The 21,616-nt window shown below is 33.4% G+C and overlaps 1 protein-coding gene and 1 pseudogene across 3 annotated transcripts; both read right to left on the bottom strand.

Annotated features, from left to right (window-relative positions):
• Nucleotides 1-498: 498 nt before the first annotated feature.
• On the bottom strand, nucleotides 499-10,509 carry LOC143563442 (cysteine-rich receptor-like protein kinase 10). Of its 3 annotated transcripts, none has more exons than XM_077050978.1 (7): nucleotides 9,675-10,509; nucleotides 2,592-2,735; nucleotides 2,285-2,409; nucleotides 1,982-2,192; nucleotides 1,435-1,672; nucleotides 1,176-1,326; nucleotides 499-1,018 (listed from the first exon to the last, which is right to left on the bottom strand). In XM_077050978.1, exons 1-7 carry the CDS (start codon nucleotides 10,507-10,509, stop codon nucleotides 656-658), a joined length of 2,067 nt encoding a protein of 688 aa, XP_076907093.1. In that variant the 3' UTR covers nucleotides 499-655. The 3 variants fall into 3 exon arrangements, with proteins under 3 accessions (XP_076907093.1, XP_076907094.1, XP_076907095.1); XM_077050979.1 differs by having other exon boundaries at nucleotides 2,592-2,719; nucleotides 9,683-10,509; XM_077050980.1 differs by having other exon boundaries at nucleotides 2,592-2,719; nucleotides 9,698-10,509.
• A 3,052-nt stretch (nucleotides 10,510-13,561) lies between these two features.
• Nucleotides 13,562-19,059, bottom strand: LOC143563449 (glutamate receptor 2.2-like; annotated as a pseudogene).
• Between the last annotated feature and the right edge of the window lie 2,557 nt (nucleotides 19,060-21,616).

The raw sequence follows: 21,616 nt of genomic DNA, 5'->3' as shown, positions 1-21,616 counted from the left end.
AAATGCTCATGAATTAGTAATATAATTAAGCAAGTATGAAATATTAAAATGACAACCTACACTACTTCTAATTTTTTTTTTTTTTTTCTAATTTTAGAAAAAAAAAGTTGTTTAACTCATGAAACTTTAGATATGGTCATTATATTATGGATGGATTGCCTGATTTTCATGATTGAGACACATTTCTCCTAATAAAGAGTCATGTTGTTACATACACGTAGCTATTTGTAACAACAATCTACACTACTCCTAAACTAAACAAAATTTTCTCTAAATTAACTCTATGCTCAAGGATTGAACCCGGGATTTCTCACCAATATGTATAAGCCTTTACCTTCGGGCCAACTACTCAAGTGGCCTTAGCTATTGTTTTAGAACCTAAAATCTATAGGGGTTGTGTAATCAAAACAATATTTACATTGCTGCGTTATGTTTCCATTGTAGAATAATTGCATGCGATTCATTTAGATTACAGAAGATGAGAAAAAACTACAAAAGTGAAATAAGAAAATGAGGAACTATTTGAATTAATAGAGACTCACATTTATGATACAAGTGCACATACAATCCTTTACCTTCACATGCAATGTTTAATTGTAGAATGGAATATGTTTTCAAAACCAAGCTAGTACCAAATAAAGTGCATTATTAAAACTTATCTAGGAATTATCTCAGATATTGAAACATCATTTAACGAAAACTCGGATGATTTTGGTATGTTTGGTTTTTCTATACCACCACTGCTTGTCGAGGAACTATACTGATGAAAAAGTGGCATTTTAGGATCAATTTTACCATGCATGAAGAATGCAGGCTCTGATGGTACTGGAATGGTGAGAGAGAAGCTATTGAGCATAAGAACAACAGAGGCCATGGTTGGCCTGTTCGCAACATTTTCTTGAACACATAATAACCCAATGTGGATACTTCTAATGATATCATGCAACGAACCTGATCCTGTCCTTAACGTGGGATCTATAATATCTGCCACTGTCTTATTCCGCCAATTTTTCCATGCCTCCAATAAAGAAAAGATTGGTTTGTTAGCACACAAGTACAATAGTGAAACTAAATTTTTCAATGGAATGTTATCGTAAATATATATATATATATATATATTTTCATGTATATGCTCTTCTTCGAATTAGATTTTAAAATATATGATGGATACTTACAAAGCTAAGAAGGTCCTCAATGCTCTCTCCTTTCTGAAAACATTGGTTCTTTTGACCCGTTATCGTCTCCAACACCAACACCCCAAAACTAAACACATCTGATTTTACTGAGAACTGGCCATGCATTGCATATTCTGGAGCCATATAACCACTACATAAGAAAATAAAGTAACTAGAATATTAGCACTTGCACTATCTTGTGAATAAAACAAGCTTCATAAACTTCCAAGTATCAAATTTTTGAAGATTATATACTTACCAGGTACCAACAATTCGACTTGTATCACCTTGAGTTTCCTCAGGTTTAAACAACCTTGCCATGCCAAAATCTGCAATTTTAGCATTCATTTCCGCATCTAACAAAACATTACTAGCTTTTAAATCACGATGAATTATTCTTAGACGAGAGTCTTCATGAAGGTAAAGAAGTCCTTTTGCAACACCCTTGATGATCTTGTATCGCTTTTCCCAATCAAGAAGTGTACACTTATTTTGATCTACAACAACCATCAACATGTATAGGCATTACTAACAATATCCTATAAAAAACCATATTTTGCTATCCAAAAATTGTCATTATGTTGATCAGTAATAAGCTCTTTAATTTTTTAAAGTTGAAATCAATTTATGGGATATAAAAATAATTACTTTTTTTTTCAAGAAGTTACTAAACGTAAACCTTATCCTAAGCGTTTCATACTTTCATCTAGTTATCAAAACCCATAGTTCCTTCAAAATTTGTATAAATGTCTGTTGTGGGGCACAATATATTGGGTGGAAAAGAGGACCGCTCTTAAGAAACTTACCAAAAATAAACTGATCAAGACTTGCATTTGGCAAGTACTCATAAATGAGAAGTCTTTCCCTTCTTTCTATGCAAAAACCGAGTAACCTAACCAAATTACGGTGTTGAAGCTTCGCAACTAGCAAAACCTCATTCTTAAATTCTACATCACCTTGCCCAGAGTCCCTTGATAGTCTTTTTACCGCTATATACTGTCCATTTCCAAGCATACCCTAAATATCATATGATAACATATATCAATGTTCTAATAACTTTAAGATTATATTCTTTTGGCACATAACAAGCCATATCAATTCGTGTATACCTTGTAGACCGCACCAAATCCGCCTTTTCCTAGCTTATTATCTTCAGAAAAATTATTTGTTGCAGATTTCACTATACTAAAGTTGTACTGCAAAGACTCGGCATGGCCAATATCCATTGTTTCAGCTGATAAAGAGAAACATAGTTAAAAGGTGTTTCAATGACTAGTTGTTATCCCTATACAAGCACCATGGCTCAAAAACTGGTATGCGTATCATATCAAGATGACAACATTAATGTACTAATTAACAATATTAACAACGCATATTTGAGTTCTCACTAATATGAATTTTTTACTTAAAACTTACTCTCTGTAGTTTCAGTTGTTGAAGTTTGCCTCCTTTTCCTCCATCGTACGAAGATACAAATGCTAGTGATTATTAACATGGCAATGACTACTGAAATAATGACTATAATTGCCGCAATCGTGCTAGAACTTTTTCCTACAATGACTACATAGAGTAATAGCGATTTATAATAGTCACAATAATAATATGGGGACGGTTAACGTACAAATGAAATTAACGTGCTAAACGTGAGAATCAAGTAGAGTAATTATATATACAAGTAGAGTAATTATGTAATCACATTATAGAGTAATTACATAATTACTCTATAATGTGATTACATAATTACTCTACTTGTATATATAATTACTCTACTTGATTCTCACGTTTAGCACGTTAATTTCATTTGTATTTGATCCAAACCCATAATAATATAATACCTTATGTTGATAATTTAAACATTTATCAACCAAAATTCAACTTCTATACAATATGTGAAATAATTTAAGTTTGGTTAAGTGCCTGCAAACACTTCCAAGTTCCAATGGATTATCTAGATTATTGGCCAATGGCTATGCAAGAGGATGTAGCAAGAGTTCATGGATGTAACAAGAGTTCAAGTTGGAAGTCATTTTACATGGTAACATGGACTTAATTAAAATCCAAAGAGATGCTGGTTTACTAAGAGAACATGATAGTCGTAGTTAGTAGAAAACAATAAGTTTCATGTCAAATTTAGCAGATTCAATAACCTTTTTCTGTGTGTTGAAATAGTGCTATGAAAATGAGGCATGAAAGTTAGTGTTGAGGTATCACGTCAAGAAGTAAAAGTGATGATGATGACGAAATCAACAAACTTTGGAACATTGGTTTGGAAGCGAAGGTGGTGAACACAACAAATCAATAGTTAACATAATCAACAACACATAACGAATAAACATTTCAAAGGGATGTGGCCCGGACCAAATGAAAAAAACGTGGTTTGCGCTCCCCCAAAGATGTGGCCAATCCTAACCATAGTCTGCATCACTTAATTAAGTGATGGAGCTAATATATTGGACATGGCCCTCAGTCGTTGGTGTAGTGGGTAAAATAGACATTTCACATTCACTTAACGGATATAGTTAACGATTATCTATGTAAATGACTGCCATTGTATGAAAAGAGAAACATAAGGAATAAATGAGTAATAAGTTTGTAAACCTTAACTAAAAGCATATTTGTAATTAATGAACTCTGAGGACCAAGTGTGCAAAAACACTAAACCACATAAACCAACCAAATAATTAACTCTTGAAATAATTATATACTTCAATAAAGAGTTTCGCAATAAATAAAATTTACAAAATTTAAATTTTAAACTTTGGTTTTATTAGTCTCTACTGAAAAATGTATACCTTAATTATATAACAGGGAAAAATTAAAATACAAAAGGAGACAAAAATGCGAAATGTGAGAAAGATTCTTAACAACATAAAAAACCCATAAAAAACAAATTAAAAAAAAAATAAAAAATCATAAATAAAAAACGAAAAAATTAAAAAACCAAAATGTTTCCCACGTCATTCCCATTAAAAAACGACAAAAACACACAATTAATGCCGAAAATGAACAAACAACACAATAATAAATAAAAAAGGACGCATGTAGATCGCAAAACATAACACAATGACGAATAAATATAAGACAATGTTGATTAATATAACACAATATCAAGAAAAAAAATAATGTTAAGGAAAAAAGACACAATAAATGACGAAAATAAACAAAAAATACAATGATAAATAAAAAGACACAATGATATATTTCTTCAACATTGTGTTTTTCGAGCATGTTGTTTTTAGAACAAGGAAGACGGTGGAAACATTTTTGAACATTTAGATTTTTCGTTTTTTATTAAATTTAGAGTTATGATTTTTGTTACTAATTTTTCATTATTTTTAGGGTTTTTTTAGCTACAAATCATTCTCACCATTCTCATTTTTGTCTCCCTTTATAGAATAACCTGGTCCAAATATAATATTTTTAATATTAGGTAATCCTTTTAACAAGCTAGTCGTTAAACTTTTACACTTGAAGCAGTTATGAAGCGATTAAACTTCTTGCCGCTTTATACAATTTTATTTTTCCATGCAACTTATTTGTAGTTAAAAACACTTCAATCTTCATGTTAAACTAAATGGATGCCAACGCGATGCAACGGAAATGCGAACCTTGGTGATCATGTAACAAATTTATGCGTGTTCATTATTCGATTGAAACCGTGAAATTGTTCAAACTAGTCATTGGTTTGATTTCACGGTTGATTTTTTCTTTAAATTTTGGCCAGCCGATTTCAATTTTCAACGAGTTGGTTTCGGTTTTCGACGAGAAAAAAACGTTACTAACGGTTTTGCTCACGTTTAATTTATAAACCATCAAAACTAAGCCGCAAACACCCCTAAGTAAAATGTTGTTTTTTAACTAAAAAAACTATATCAATATCATATTTAAATTAAAGATAATAAATGCTTATCTTTATGGTGCAATGTTTTTTTTATAAAATATTAATGTATGAAAAAGCTATGACCGTTTAAAAATAGGGGGGGGTGGGATTAAAAGTGAAAATAAAAAGAATATATAGATAAAAGATTAGTGGCCATAGTTGTAAATATTGCTTAAATTTACAAAAAAAAATGATTAAATTTAAAGGACAAAATTGTAACTTTTTGGATTGAGTTGAAAATGAACGTGATATTTATACGCTTCAAAGACCATATTACGCTTTCCGACATGCTTTGTGGGTTGTACCTCATATATTAAATTTTGTATATTACTTAAAAAAATCATTTTAATTTGCTCATTATCCTCCATTATGTATAGCATAGATATGTTAAAACATGTGAAATTTGTTTAGTTTGTATATAAACGGTCATACATGTATTGTGTGGTTGAATCAAATACAAATAAAAAACTCATACTAAACGTACGAATCAATCAATTTCCCATATAGTAATTTAAATTACAAGTAGAGTAATTATAAATTACATGTACAATAATAAAATTATATAAGTAGAGTAATTATGTTATAGTACCAAATATAAGTAGAGTAACTGTTTTCATAATTAGAGTGATTATGTAACCATACATTGTGTCTCTAGATTTAAGGAGTAGAGAATTAGTTTATTAAGTAAAATAATTATGTAATTTTAAATTTTTTAGTTGAAACATATAATTACACACATATGAATAATTACTCTATTAACAATAATTACTCTAGTTATAAAATAACCATGATAACAAAATTAATTAATATATTTACAAAGTGTAATTAGCTGTATAAGTAGAGTAATTATGTGTATGAATAGAGGAATTGCTTTACAATGTTAATTAGTTTTTTTATAATGTAACTAGTTTTTACCCTCTATATTACGAGGGCTGTTTTACATTATTCATTTTTTAATATTTATATACTTTTTTGGAGTTAATTTTATTTGTTGCAAGAAAATTTATAATATACTTAGAGTTTGATGACAAAAGGGTTTCACAAATAACTAAGATGTTATAAGACGATTCAAAAGTTATCTGGGTTTGCGCTTATTTTTTTACTATAAAATTGTTTTTTAATTATAAATAATATGTTTTTAAAAAAATCATATAATAATTTTTAGTATATCCTAAAATAGGATTTTCATATCAATAATTTGGTGAGAATAATTTTTAATTTATTAAGATTTATAACCCGTTTAAGGAAAATCTGGGTTTGGTAAGACCCATACCGTGAATTCGGGTCAATTGCATGAGAAGTCTCCATTTAAAAACCAAGCAAATCTGGTGACTCCAAAAATAAGGAAAACGACCACATCGCGACACGTAAGATTTTTATGGTTTCGTTTATATAGATTATATTTATATGTAGAATACTTATTTTTTAAAGTATAGTAATTAGTTTTCTAAATAGCATAACTATTTTATAACTAGAATAATATATTTTTTAGTTTCTAATTAATGGAAGGAAATTAATATCATAAAATTTGAAATCATGATTTGATTGTATGTATTCATGATCTCATTATCAACTCATGAAAATTGGTTTAAATTTACGAAAATATGATAGTCATAGTTAAACAAAAAGTCAAAATCAGTTTGATCGAATACTGGAATTGATGATTTCATGTTCATGAATTAAAGATCTATTCATATTCGATTTACATTCAGTTGTTGATACTAATTGGTAATTGATCTCAGATTAAAGAGATACAATTCAGTTAATTAGTGAGTATGGCTTCGTTTCATGAGTTCAACAAGATCCATATAAAATTGGAATCAAAAGCAAACATTGGATGCAAATTAACGAAGCGTAGATGGATTTAGTACAATGAATGTAACATCTCGAAAAAATATCATATTTATTTTGGGTTAAATATGTAAACTTTAAAAATATAAGAACCTAAAAATATTTTAATAATAAATATGGTAAAGAAATAATAAGATATATATAGATTATATTAAGTTAAAAGAATTCAATATTAAGGAAATGGGGAAAATGATTCCATCCCACATGGAAAGGAAGAAAATAGAACTCATTCACATGAGTATAAATAAATAAGATAAATTCCATCCGACATGGAAAATAGGAAATATTTGGAAGCTCTTTATAATGAGTTGAGTTTACATAGTAATATTCTTATATGCCATGCATGCACCGGTGATACTAGCGGAGGGTGCGAAGCACCCGACGCACACAAGCTTGGGCGCGGGTGAAGGGCGCACTTTCCACTTCGCATGCTCGCATCACCGCTTGAGAGCCGCCTTATTGTTTTTGGAAATTGGAAGCAAGACCAAGAAGCGACAAGTCATCAAAAGTAAAGGGACTTAAAAGAAAATTCTGGATTTCAAGACCCATCGTATAGCGATGGATCTGGAGATAACCCATCGCGATACGCGACGGGTACATCACATTGCCCCAGGATGGGCGGTGTCGCGATACGCGATCACCTAACCTTTTGGGTCATCGCAGGCGAAGTAATCGTGGACACACGTCCAACCACGTGTCACCACATGGATACACGTGGTCGGTCTACTAGGCCAAACCAATCAGGCCTAGTGCACCGGTGGTCCTAGTGGAGGGTGCGAAGCACCCGACACACACAAGCTTGGGCGCGGGTGAAGGGCGCACTTTGCACTTCGCACGCTCGCATCACTGCTTGAGAGCCGCCTTATTGTTTTTGGAAAATGGAAGCAAGACCAAGAAGTGACAGGTCATCAAATATAAAAGGAACTAAAAAGAAAATTTTGGATTTCAAGACCCATCGTATAGCGAAGGATCTGGATAACCCACCGCGATACGCGATGGGTACATCACATTGCCCCAGGACGGGCGGTTTCGTGATACGCGATCACCTAACCTTTTAGGTCATCGCAATACATGATGACCAGGCGATGTAATCGTGGACACAACGTCCAACCACGTGCCACCACATGGATACACGTGGTCGGTCAACTAGGTGACCAATCAGGCCTAGTGGGCGGCTTCACGATAGGTGATGGCCAAACCAAAATTCCATTACGATACGCGATGGAATATAATATTCAGAGGCGGTTAAGCGGTCCATCGCGCTACACGATGATCTCTTTTTTAGCTCATCGCGTATCGCGATGGGTCATAATTTCAACTCTATAAATAAGGGTGTCGGGCTCTGCCTTGTGCATCCCCAAATTAATCTTCGCTCATATTATCTCGATATTCGTGTCTCGATCACGATGATTCGTTTCTCGAAGTACGTGCAAGGGTTGAAGCTTTGTTTGTTTGTATTCTCAATTACCCGCCGACAAGTGGAAGTGCTGCCCGCGTCAAGGTTAGGCATTTCATATAAGCTAGCCATACAAGGTAGGGGTACTGCCCGATTATTTTATTATGTATGGCTTAGACCATAGTCGGGGGTATAGTCTATACGTTGATGAGATACTAAGTGAAATATAGTTTTTATAAGACAAGGGTATAGGTAAAATATTATTACTTTATAATTACAAAAATTTTGTAATGTTTCTTAACAAAGAAGAAACCTAGTATATGCGTTTCTTCATGAAGAAGAAACATAGTGTTTTATTTATAAATGTTTTTGACTAGAGGTTCAAATAATTATCAAGGTAAATAATATGGAAATAAGACTAAAGCTCTATAGCTAAATAATTGATCTAGTATTTATACTTGGTTATTCTCATACTATATGTTCTAGGTAACTTTAAAACAAAATCAGTGAAAGCGCTGATCAAAACAAAGGTGAATACGCTCATATTTATAAAACTCTTTAATCGAGTCATTTACTCATAAACCAAAGTTTACATGGGATAATGTATCCCTAAAACTTTAGTATCTGGTAATTAGGCTAGTTATACTGTGTTTGGATTCTTATATATGTGGGTAGAGGGTAGGCATACCCCATCACGCGTTGTACCAGGCCCCGTCTCATTGAGCCAGTCTATAGCGCTGTGAGGGTTGGGCTAATGTGATATAATTGGTACTCCGGAATAGATGGCCGCTGATTGTTTCGAGTATGAACTAAAGGTTTTCATAAATGTTTTTGCATTAGCATGTGTTGCTATGTATTTTATAAACTATTTTATAGGTAATCAAGAATAGTTGTTTGAAGATGAAGAATAGCCATTAGACGATCTGATGACTCAGATGAAGTTTTTGCTATTAAAATAATGTAAATTATGGTTTATAACTTCAATTCTTTTGTAACAAACTAACGTGTGTTAAATTCCCGTATTTTAGAATATATTAATATTTTAATCATAACTTCCGCTTTACAGCCTTAAACTCTGATATATTTACAAAATATGTACCAACTATTGGTCACAAACCTAGGCCTTAAGTTGGGGTGTGACAATGAATTAGAAGATGTTTCTTCAACAAGAAAAAGACGCGACTCACAGTCGTTTATGAATAATTACGAATTTGCCACCACCATTTTCTTCACTTCGCACGTTTAGCACAAGATTTTAGTTTGTATGTTAACTTTCCGCCGTATAAAATTTTAGTTTGTATGTTAACTTTCCCTATGTACTGTGACGATAAAAATTGGAATCTAACTTTATATATAAAAAAATAAATAATACCTGGTGACGATGTTGGAACCTGCTGGGAAGCCTGGTAAATGGGCGGTGCTGGTGACGAAGATGGTGGTGGCGGTATGCCAAGAGTACTATCGCCGAAAAACCTGTAAATCTCGTACCTGAAGTTACACGTAGGTATAACAGTTCTCCCCCCAACCATCCCGCCATGCCCATTAATGACAAACTGATTTACAGCCCATTCCAAACAATCACTGCACTGTTCCTCGGATAAGTCTGGAGTGCACTGCATAAGCCCATAAATTCTTGGAAGATCTGGCCCCGTAGTGTTCCCGCTCGCAAACTTCTTTAGTGAATCGCCAGCAGCAGCCTCAGCTCTCAGCTTGCTTAACAACAGCCTCAGAGCCCTATTAAACTGATCCTTATCTGTCGCGTTTTGAAGGTTCCAAAAATATAGCGTAGACATTGCGGAAGCATTTACGTGTCCCAATACAGTTTGGTTGGAGTATTGCAGCAAACAGTTATCGTAGTATATTATTGCTTCCTTTTGGTTGGGGCAGAATTGTTGCAAGTTAACAATGGAGTCATCTAGACAACTCCGACATGCATCTGGATTGACGTCCCCTCGACAAAGGGCGACAGAGTTGACTCTATCGCTGCCTTGGCCACTAGAGAAGTTGAAGAAACCTAAGCCTGAGTTTGTGGAAGGAAGGGCGGAGAGGGCGACGCTGAGGTTTATCTGGTATGTACTGTTTCTTGTGTAATTAGCAGCGTTTTCGCAGTAATATTTAATGAAAGCGGGTGGTTGAGCATGGGTGACGGTATTGGTTAAGTGTATGAAACTAACAGTGAGAAATAAGAGGAGTGTTCTTGTGAGCATGGTCTTGTCTGGTTCTGTTTGCCTGAGATGGTAAGGATTATATTGAAATCCATTAATAGATCTACTGTATATAATATAGCCTGCATGTGTTAGAAAATATCGTTCACAAAGTATTGACGTACTATAATGGGCAGACTAATTAATGATAGAAGTCTGCTGCGTATAGAAAAGTATGGAGAGTGGTCCATATGCGTTTTAAGAGTCAACAATAGTCTACGACGTATTTTTTTGGTTCAAAACGTTTACTTTAATATCATGAATTCTTTTTTTCTTTCTATTTCTATTTTTTAAAATAGTATGTTACTATAATTTTCCCAAAACTTTTTTTGAAACATTTTTATTATATAAACCTGTTTAAACATAATGATTTTTCATTAATGATCGAATATGACAATTTTTAATGTGAATTTTCAAAGAAGAGAGTATGTCAAGTGAGAGAGACAGGAGCATTTAGCCTAATCCTAAGCTTGAATCTCAAAATACTAACTAAGCATATAAATACTAACAAATTAATTAACTAGATAATAATAAGATATTATTTCGAGCTATTGGCAATAGAATGTCCGAAATAAACCAGGAGTCAAGTTAGTTGCCAACTGATATTGTAAGGTGAATACGTTCAACCTTTATTTTACGTGAGTACGTTATCCCTTTTTAACGGTCATATTCTTATGAGACAAATTGGTGTTTGTCTCAGAGAATCAAAACGATTTACGCATGCGACTGGATCCAAACATAATTGACAAATAGCAGGCATGCTATGCGTCAGTCTCAAACCATACTTCCAATGGGCACTGTTCCCGGAAATATTATTGTCTTGTGTGTGTATGTTAGTGGTACTCCCCAGGGACAAGCAGGAGCCTTGCTGAGCTGTACAGAAAACTATGTTTGTGTTGTAAAAATATTTCAGAAAATGTTTTAGAATCAACGATTCACCAGCATATCGCTGACGTATTTTCCAACTCATTTTACAGGAATCAGTAAAGGTTAGACCAAACAAACAAGACAGAATAGAAGATTGGAGATATAGTCATTATATGCTATCTGATGGCTCAAATATTTGAAATCATGAATAATGTAAATTATATTTTCTCAAACATACTTTGTAATATAAACGGGTATTTCAAACCCGACAACTGATAAAGAATATTTTATTTTAAAGACTTTCGCTAATAAAAAACGCAACTATTATATATTTACCAAACCGATACCAACAATTGGTCATACGTTTAGGCCCCCGAGTCCGGGTGTGACATAAGCAGAAAATCATATCCCTATTGAGTACAGTTTATGTAATATGAAATGTGTTTTCGTTGTCGAATTTGAAGCAACAGTTTATGTGATATGAAATGTGTTTTCGTTGTCGAATTTGAAGCAACGCAAAAAGAGCTACAAAATTTTGCGTGTTATATAGATTAAATAGAATCATAAAGAATTACACAATGAAAATACACTTCCAACATTGTCTTCAAGTTTGTTATTATATTTATTATTTATGGTTAAAATTTATGTTAATATTAATCTATATTTTTAAAAAATATATATTTTTATTTATAAAAGAATTCGGATAGTAAATGAATTTTTCCAAAATCAAATTTCCCATAATATGTAAAGAAAAAAACATAATTATTGTAATTATTTTGTCTAGTTTTGAATTTTGATTCCTCTTAACTGATATTTTTTTTGTATAATACCAACGGATTATATAGAGTCCTATATTGTTTGTCTAATCACATTGTTTTCTCGTATCTCTCTAAACCAACCATTTGAGATTGTTCATTATTTCTCTTTTTATTTTATAACACTATTTATTTTTATTTATTTTCTTTTACAACAAAACCTTATTACAATCCAAATTTGAAAAACAATACTGTATCATCTTTGAACACAAAATTTGAAAAACACCACCATGTTTATATACCCAACGATCCGGATTTATTCAAAATTTAACACTTATAAAAGAACCAACCAAGCAGATCGAGACTACTAGGCCCATAAACAGTTTACCACAACCATGTGGTTCTAATTTATCATATGGAGCTAAAATAATAAGAATTTTCCTCAATTTGGCAAAATTTGGTTATCGTTTGATTATAAAAAACGAGTAGATCATTAATAAGCGCGATAACTTAATCGATTATATATTACTTGGTTGTCAATTTTAAAATTAAACATTTAACAATAACTTTCAAATATATAATTTCCCGGAAAATATCATTTTATAAGTCCTAATCTTCATTACTAATTATTTCACTTTATTCAAACCTCCCTAATTCTACTTCAATATTTGAGTTCCTACTTAATTTGGTAGCAACAAGCTACCAATGGTGTTCCAACTAAATGTTAACTGTAAATCAGTTAAGTTAATTATAACTGTCTCTTAACCATCAATTAAAGTGTTGCGATAGTTCACTCCTATATAAAACAAATACCCGGTCTTATTTTAACATCGAATTTTCACTTAAGATTTCATAGAAAAGAACTTATTTTTCTTTGCAGAAACTTTTTGTCTAATCCGACTATTGATTCTGTGTTATTTAAAACACGAAACTTGAATTCTGTAAAGCTATATATGGTCAATGGTACTTAAAAATTCAAAGACATCAAGGTCAGTCTTATTACTCATTCAAATTCAAAGTCGTGAACAATACTTGTTTTACAAGCCATATTATATATAATTATATATGTCTACTTGTGTCATTTTCGATGATGAAATTTTCAAGACCCAATATGTACCTGCCTCTTACTAAATCAAATATCTTCGTAACCATAGTTAATTATGTAGACATGTTTAACTATTTGGTGCACTTAATGGGTCAGATTGGTGATTAATGGTGATTCTAGATTAAATATGCGTACGACCAGTTATACGACTACAAAAGATACGCAACAAGAAATTATTTCACAAGCAATGAAACTAAGGGTAAGCTGATTTACAAATTACAATTAATTAAAACATCTTTGTACATAACATGATTTACAAGAAAAAGAAACTGCGCTGCTGTTGTACCTATACCATTAACTTATGAACGTTTATCTATGGGAGTTTTAATTACTTGTAATGACACGAATCGTCTTCTCTGTTATCTAACTGATGAATGTTTTGAGTGTGCCTAGCATTTTCTACACTGGCAAAACTATGCTAGATGATCGGCGAATGAGACGTCGCCAATCTTTAATAAATGTTGATATTAAGTTTGTATCTTCTAGTTTTGACTTTTTAAATTCATTGATGCTTATGATGATGTAGATGACAAGAGCAATCGTTGATGTCCCTCCGGTTAACACAAACAGTACCCAAAAGCTTTGGAGGTTAAGCTTCCCGGCTTCATCAGGTGAAGATTCTTCATCCACACACTCCTCAGAAATTAGATGTTTAACCTCGAGTGCTTTGAGTTTCCCGCTTTCCGATACATCCATTAGTGCCTTGTTGGCTTGTGAAAGTTGTGGAAACCCCTTATGAAATGCCTGCATAAGTTATACAACACCGTGTTAGAATATCTATATACTATAGACCCTATATATGAAACTAACTCTTAATTTTAAACGAAAATCTATCATATTTCTTCGCCTAAACAACACCTCATAGATATCTACGTTTACACCGAGCCATTGCTTATTATAGCTAGGTATAATTGTCTTCTGTCTTATAACTGATTTTAAATTCATTACTATCATTCTGAACATGTAAAGGGAAAGAAACTATAACACTAGAGATGCATATCTTCGGTCTGGGGAACGCTCAGGGGAAAGAAACCAGAAATCTTATGGATCCAAGATGCGACACAACTAAACACTAACAATGACTAGTTATAATTATAATTTACAGTTAAATATTCCAATTTATACCAGTTATGTAGATGTGTCAGTAAAACCGTTTACTCATAACTGAAAACGATTCAGGTTATGTATATTTTCTTTTCTCAAATTAATGGCTCAAAGGTCATCAAAATTAATGGATGCAAATTCATATAACATTTATTCAAAATTTTGGATAATTTTATATGAATTATGAGAAAATAAAAACAAGAGGACTTACAAATCCGAAGCCTCCAACTTTGAATGTCTCGCCGGTTCTGATAAAACTCTTGCAGTACTGAGCTAGAAAGACTTTAGCTGCAGGAACTTCAAGAAAGATGGCCTTGATTTCACCACTATTAAGGGCCTCGGCGTATCCATGGGTCGAGTTATAGCTTTTGATACTATAATTATCAAACGTTAGAACTTCGTTCAAATATCTATTTATAAACGATCCGTTGCAGTAGCCCACCGTTGCATTCATGTTTCTAAGCATTTCAACGCTCGTTATCGTGGGCTCAAGCCGTTGAGCCGTGAGCATACTCGCCAAGCTAGCCGTGTAACTTTGTGTGATAATTAGTGCCACAAATAACCACATCACCACCACCATTCTTGACAAATTACTATGCATCTTATCACCTGTCAAAGAAAAAAGATCATAAATAAAAGGGCAAGCTAGCAAAGATAGCACTAAAGAATTGGCACTATGGATGGGTTTTGTGGTGTAAGCGAACTAAGTTGCTCGTGAGCTACTAAGATAGGCTTGCTAAAAGCTTGAAACAAGGCGAGTCAATGAAGTAAGTTATTAGCGCCCTATGAGTTTTGGGGCGCCTTTAAAGTTTAAACCCTTAAGGGTCACCTGCCAGCACAAAATGTGTTTTATACTGCTTCATTGGTTAGTAAGGTATTAGAGTCCTATGAGTTTACAAGTAACGGGTTCTCGCTTTTGAAAATATATCAAGATCTTAGAGCATCTCCAATGCTTGGTGATGGTTTGAAATTCAAACATTTTAATTAACCACTCAAATTCTATCTCATTTCATTCTCACTCCTTCATCCTCTCACACACACCTTACAAACCATATTGAAATTCCAAACCCTTTTCACTCTCTCTCCTCCTCTCTCTCTTCCACCTAGGAGCCACCTAGGATTCAAACCTCCTAGCAACACACCATTGGAGATGCCCTTAGACATCACAATACTACGAGTTAGTATAAATTACCACGCAAAGTGAAGAGTGTGGAGAATGCAAGCCAAAGGATGATTCCGATTTGGGTTATGATGGAGCCTTGAAGATCTTTATTGTGGTTTCTCTCAATTAACCAAATAATAAACCCATTGTAAATAGTAATTGCTGCAGTTATCAACCACATCTTTGCAGTGAAAGGCTTCAAGAACAACCATGGCTGGTTTGATATTCTGGATCTAACTGGTACAATCATCTCCAAACCCGACTCGGTGTACGGCTGCGTGAAATCCGCAAATTCATGTCTTTCCGATAGGATCGTTACATCACCCGCTACAGCATCAAACCTCTGCGACAAAATAAAAATAAAATAAACATGTGTATATCAAATTAAAGATTTTTTATTTTTATTTTATGAGTGTTAAATGGTGAAAATATCTGACCTTTAAATGTATTTCTTTGATCAAGTCATCATATGAACCATAAAATGGAATTCGTTCATATGATAGATTCATGTTTCTCATCATTTCATCGAAGACATCAACTACGAACCCACTGACGTCACCGGTAACATGATCCACCTGCACGAATTGCCGGAACAAAGATTGACCAGGTACACCGACCTTTAACTTTTTCCCTGAACTTTCAACCAGATACCGGCTACTTCTAGTAGCATACCATGGTTGGGCTGGCCACAGAAGCTGTCCTATATTATCAATCGAATGGGTGTAACTAGTTTCTCCGTTGATATCATTTTCAACCGTCACCAAAAACCCCAATCCTTCGGTCCAGTACACACTATGATATCCCTTCCCATTCACATTAACAATCTCTACCGTATTCGCTAGAATTGGTTTCGGTTCATGGAAGTTTTCTACCACCGTTTTCAAGGCGTTATATCCTTGCATGGCGAAGATTCCAGGCTCCTCTTCCTCTTCTTCCGGGTAATCGGAATGAAACATTCGTCGAAATCTTTTTCTGAAATGTGAAAACTCCCAAGTGTTTTCTGGGAAGTAACTTTTGACTCCCACCATACCTTTCAGAGAAGAAATGACGGTGGAATTAACGGAATGGAAGTAATCCGTTATTCCATTACTTGCAATCCATAGATACCCATCTCCGATCATGTCCATCTTCTTGGCTGTTTGAAACAACTTAACCCCGAGCTCGAAAGACGTATGAACTACAAACACTTTACGTTGTTGTCTTTTCACAACCTCAAGCTCTTCATATAAGGAACATGAAGTACATGTGAGGGGTAAGATATTGGTTAGCTCGGAACCTTTTTGACGAAGTGCCTGAGTGAGATGAGAAATGATTGATGCTGATGATGAGGTTTCATATATGAGAGTGACTTGGTGTATGTCCATTGAGTGTAAAATGGCAGCCACTGCATTCATCTGTGTGGATTGTGTGGGAACTGCTTGAATGAAAAATGGCCATTGATCGGTTGCTTTTGGTGGAATCGCTTCAGTTAGGGATAGAAAGACGGGTATGTCATGATCAGGTTTAGTGTCACTGATAACCTCGGCTATGGTTGATGCTTCTTCCCATGTATGGCCTCCCAAAATGGCTTTCACTTTGTGTTCATCAATAAGTTCTTTGGCTGCATGTAAAGATAGCGGAGAAGAGGATGTTAAGTGGATGTGTGGGCATGGTTAGACATGATAATGATCGAGATTATTAAGAAAAAGTTAAGAGTGGTTAATATATCTGATAAGATAAAGGGAGAGAGATTCACATGATTTGAGTAGTGAAAAGGACTCAGACGACGACGCTAGTTAAAGTTATATCACTGGTTATAAAAAGCGCGTTTAAGACGCGAGACATCCTTGGCACAATGGTCGTCGCTTTTACTTACCTAAGGCGCATGTTGTATAAAAGGCACTCATTTTTACAGGCCCAAAATTAATTGGGATGAGTGGAATTATCAAATTTTGTTAGAGTTACCTCTTTAATTGAGGACATGGTTCAGGATAGGGAGTCGTGGACATGTAAAATTAAGGTTAATTAAGAACTTTTAGGATAGATTACAAATATGTGTTAGTTTTATTTTAGAGGTTTAGATTTTCTTATACTTCAGGTGGACTTTGCATTCGATTGTCTTTTATGTATCTATGTGTATGTGTGGTTTTTATGATGGTATATGTACATATGTCTATAAGAACTATGTTACTTTTCCACCACTTCTCTTATTATTTGGTTATGATTGCTCTCTCTTTGTTTCTCTACATTTAGTTATTATTGCTTGTCTCTATCATTTGTTATTGGTATAGGGTGTCTTTTTGAAAGCAATATGTCTATCCTTAGGATTAGAGAAAAGGTTTTTCTACGACTCATCGTTCCTAGATCCTACCAATAGCTATGTTATTTATGGAATTTCCTAGATATAATTGTTTTTTTTTGTTGTTGTAGTATATATCTAATGTAATCATGAGCGACCCTTAAGAAAATTTTAAACTAACTCAATGAAAAATTTAAATCAACCCAATAAAATTTTGACACCGACCATCAAGAAATAACTATTTAAGATTTTAAAATTTTACAAATAATTATATAAACCTATTATAAATTAGTTTAACAAATGTATATCAATTAAGCTCATATTATGCAATTAAACAAGTAAGCTCTTTTCAAAATTCAAACTAAATCTATTAATCATTAAACCCCTATATTCAATAACCATTCTAAACAATTAAGCACAAATACCATTTAGCCTTCACATTTTAATAGTTAAAAAAGTTAAAAACTATCCGAACAAAATAAATGAGAGCCATATTTCCTATTAACCGCCCCGGTATCATGGTAGCACCAGAAGAGAATTGTTTACCTGCAACAGCCGCATGAACAGGCTTGTTTGGAGAGTTTTTAAGATATAAAACCAACCGTTGATCGGTTTTGACGTTGAGATCATGAATTGCTAACTCGAACGCCACTTTAGCCTCTTTGCCAGGCCTAGATGTTAGGTCAAGAATGGCACCAATTCCGGTTTCATTTCGGGCTGTTGGCGTGGTAGTCAAACTATCGGTTGCTAGCGTTGCTTGAAGAAGAAGAAAACATGGTAATGAGAAAGCAGCCAAAGAAAGAATCAGGTAATTAGTAGTACAAACATTATGCATCTTTTCTTTTCGTGGATAAATATATATGTATCTCAAAAGGTGATGTATATATTAAATTCTATATGTTGATCATATATGTCTTATTAATTTATAATGATACTTCCGTAGCTAAAAGTCTTTATGTCCGTATCATATCACACGTTTGTTTGGTAGAAAAGTATTGCCCAAGAATTCCCTGTAGCTGTTATTGTGGACCTGTTAAATGGAGACGCTTTGGGTCACTGGTCACATAATATATTCTCTTAATTAAGCATGATGTCACCGTTTTTTGTCTTTTAAATAATGGTTTTCAAATGTCAACTCTAACCGTCCAAATCATCATGTCAACTAGCACCAGGATTTGACTAATCCAAAGAGAATGTAGCATGTAAGCATGACAAGTATATTGTCAGAAAGATCGATTTATTGAATTGAAACATTACAATACTTAGAAAATAACAATCCGAACTTGGTCTGAGAAAAGCCTAATCATCGGGTGAAACTGATTGAAATACAGAAACATAATACGAGACTACATTGTTAGAGCCTTATTTTTTTAGAACAAGGAGCATACGAGCAATCTACAAGACCTTCCAAAGTACGATTAGAGACGTTGGAGTGCCGGTTGGGACTTGGGAGGGACGCTCCTTTCCTAAGATATGAAGATGCCAACGGATAAGAAGGTTGAATGTATGACCACAAAACTCCAACCCAAAAGCAAGTGATCGGGAAAAAACCATGAAACATTAATAAAACAAATCCAAGAATAATTGTAATAGAAACAATTACAAATTGGAAATAATCTTGTATTTTAACATATTTATCTGTGTGTCAAAAACATCAACTCTAACATGGACATGTTTATATTTGTGTGACCTGAACATGATACTAGTAATTCATTTATCTAAATGGGTCAAATGAGTTGATATGTGTCAACTAGGCGGCAGATATAAAAATAAGTTCTAGACAAGTTAAACATGTCATAAATGAGTTGGGGTTGTAAAGAGGTTGTAATAAACGTGTTAGATGGGGACGCAAATGGGCCGGTTAGCGGGTAATCAATATAAAATATATTCACTGTTTTGATTTTTAAACGGGTTGACGGGTCGGGTTAAACATCTTTACTTAAGCACGCCCGTTTTAGTTAACAAGTTTAATAGGTCAACCCTAACACAACATAAACAAATCAAATATGAACCTAAAACCTTATTATTTCGGCATTTCGAGGGGTGTCAATAACTCCAACCCCTAAGTTATAAAATCGATAAAGCTTAATTGGCAGTTTTACAACCAAATCAGTTAGATTTTGGTTTACTCTATGCCGAACTGATAAAAAACAGTTTAGCACGTTTAACCTTTTAGACTAGAGATAGCATTCAATGAGACAGTTGTTGATAATCTCAGTCTCATTATAAAATTAGTGTTCTCATACATGTAGGGTACCCAGATAGTAATTGCTCATCATGCATCGAGTATTGATCTTACTTAGCTAAACGCTACACGTTGGGGTTCCCAATTACATTTTCACCATTCTAATTTTTATATAGCGTAAATTCATGCTTAAGGAAATTTGAATTATAAAACTAAAAAGACACTAGATTCGTAGATTACCTAATTACCTTAAGCTAAAACAAAATAAAATACAAAAGAAATAAACCTGTTTAAACATAATGATTTTTCATTAATGATCGAATATGACAATTTTTAATGTGAATTTTCAAAGAAGAGAGTATGTCAAGTGAGAGAGACAGGAGCATTTAGCCTAATCCTAAACTTGAATCTCAAAATACTAACTAAGCATATAAATACTAACAAATTAATTAACTAGATAATAATAAGATATTATTTCGAGCTATTGGCAATAGAATGTCCGAAATAAACCAGGAGTCAAGTTAGTTGCCAACTGATATTGTAAGGTGAATACGTTCAACCTTTATTTTACGTGAGTACGTTATCCCTTTTTAACGGTCATATTCTTATGAGACAAATTGGTGTTTGTCTCAGAGAATCAAAACGATTTACGCATGCGACTGGATCCAAACATAATTGACAAATAGCAGGCATGCTATGCGTCAGTCTCAAACCATACTTCCAATGGGCACTGTTCCCGGAAATATTATTGTCTTGTGTGTGTATGTTAGTGGTACTCTCCAGGGACAAGCAGGAGCCTTGCTGAGCTGTACAGAAAACTATGTTTGTGTTGTAAAAATATTTCAGAAAATGTTTTAGAATCAACGATTCACCAGCATATCGCTGACGTATTTTCCAACTCATTTTACAGGAATCAGTAAAGGTTAGACCAAACAAACAAGACAGAATAGAAGATTAGAGATATAGTCATTATATGCTATCTGATGGCTCAAATATTTGAAATCATGAATAATGTAAATTATATTTTCTCAAACATACTTTGTAATATAAACGGGTATTTCAAACCCGACAACTGATAAAGAATATTTTATTTTAAAGACTTTCGCTAATAAAAAACGCAACTATTATATATTTACCAAACCGATACCAACAATTGGTCATAGGTTTAGGCCCCCGAGTCCGGGTGTGACATAAGCAGAAAATCATATCCCTATTGAGTACAGTTTATGTAATATGAAATGTGTTTTCGTTGTCGAATTTGAAGCAACAGTTTATGTGATATGAAATGTGTTTTCGTTGTCGAATTTGAAGCAACGCAAAAAGAGCTACAAATTTTGCGTGTTATATAGATTAAATAGAATCATAGAGAATTACACAATGAAAATACACTTCCAACATTGTCTTCAAGTTTGTTGTTATATTTATTATTTATGGTTAAAATTTATGTTAATATTAATCTATATTTTTAAAAAATATATACTTTTATTTATAAAAGAATTCGGATAGTAAATGAATTTTTCAAATTCAAATTTCCCATAATATGTAAAGAAAAAAACATAATTATTGTAATCATTTTGTCTAGTTTTGGATTTTGATTCCTCTTAACTGATATTTTTTTTTGTATAATACCAACGGATTATATAGAGTCCTATAT

The sequence above is a fragment of the Bidens hawaiensis genome, unplaced genomic scaffold (genome assembly GCF_021521415.1).
Source record: "Bidens hawaiensis isolate Kalapana, Puna unplaced genomic scaffold, B.hawaiensis_p1.1 tig00021383_1, whole genome shotgun sequence".
NCBI lineage: Eukaryota > Viridiplantae > Streptophyta > Magnoliopsida > Asterales > Asteraceae > Bidens > Bidens hawaiensis.
This window is presented reverse-complemented; position numbering and strand designations above follow the sequence as displayed.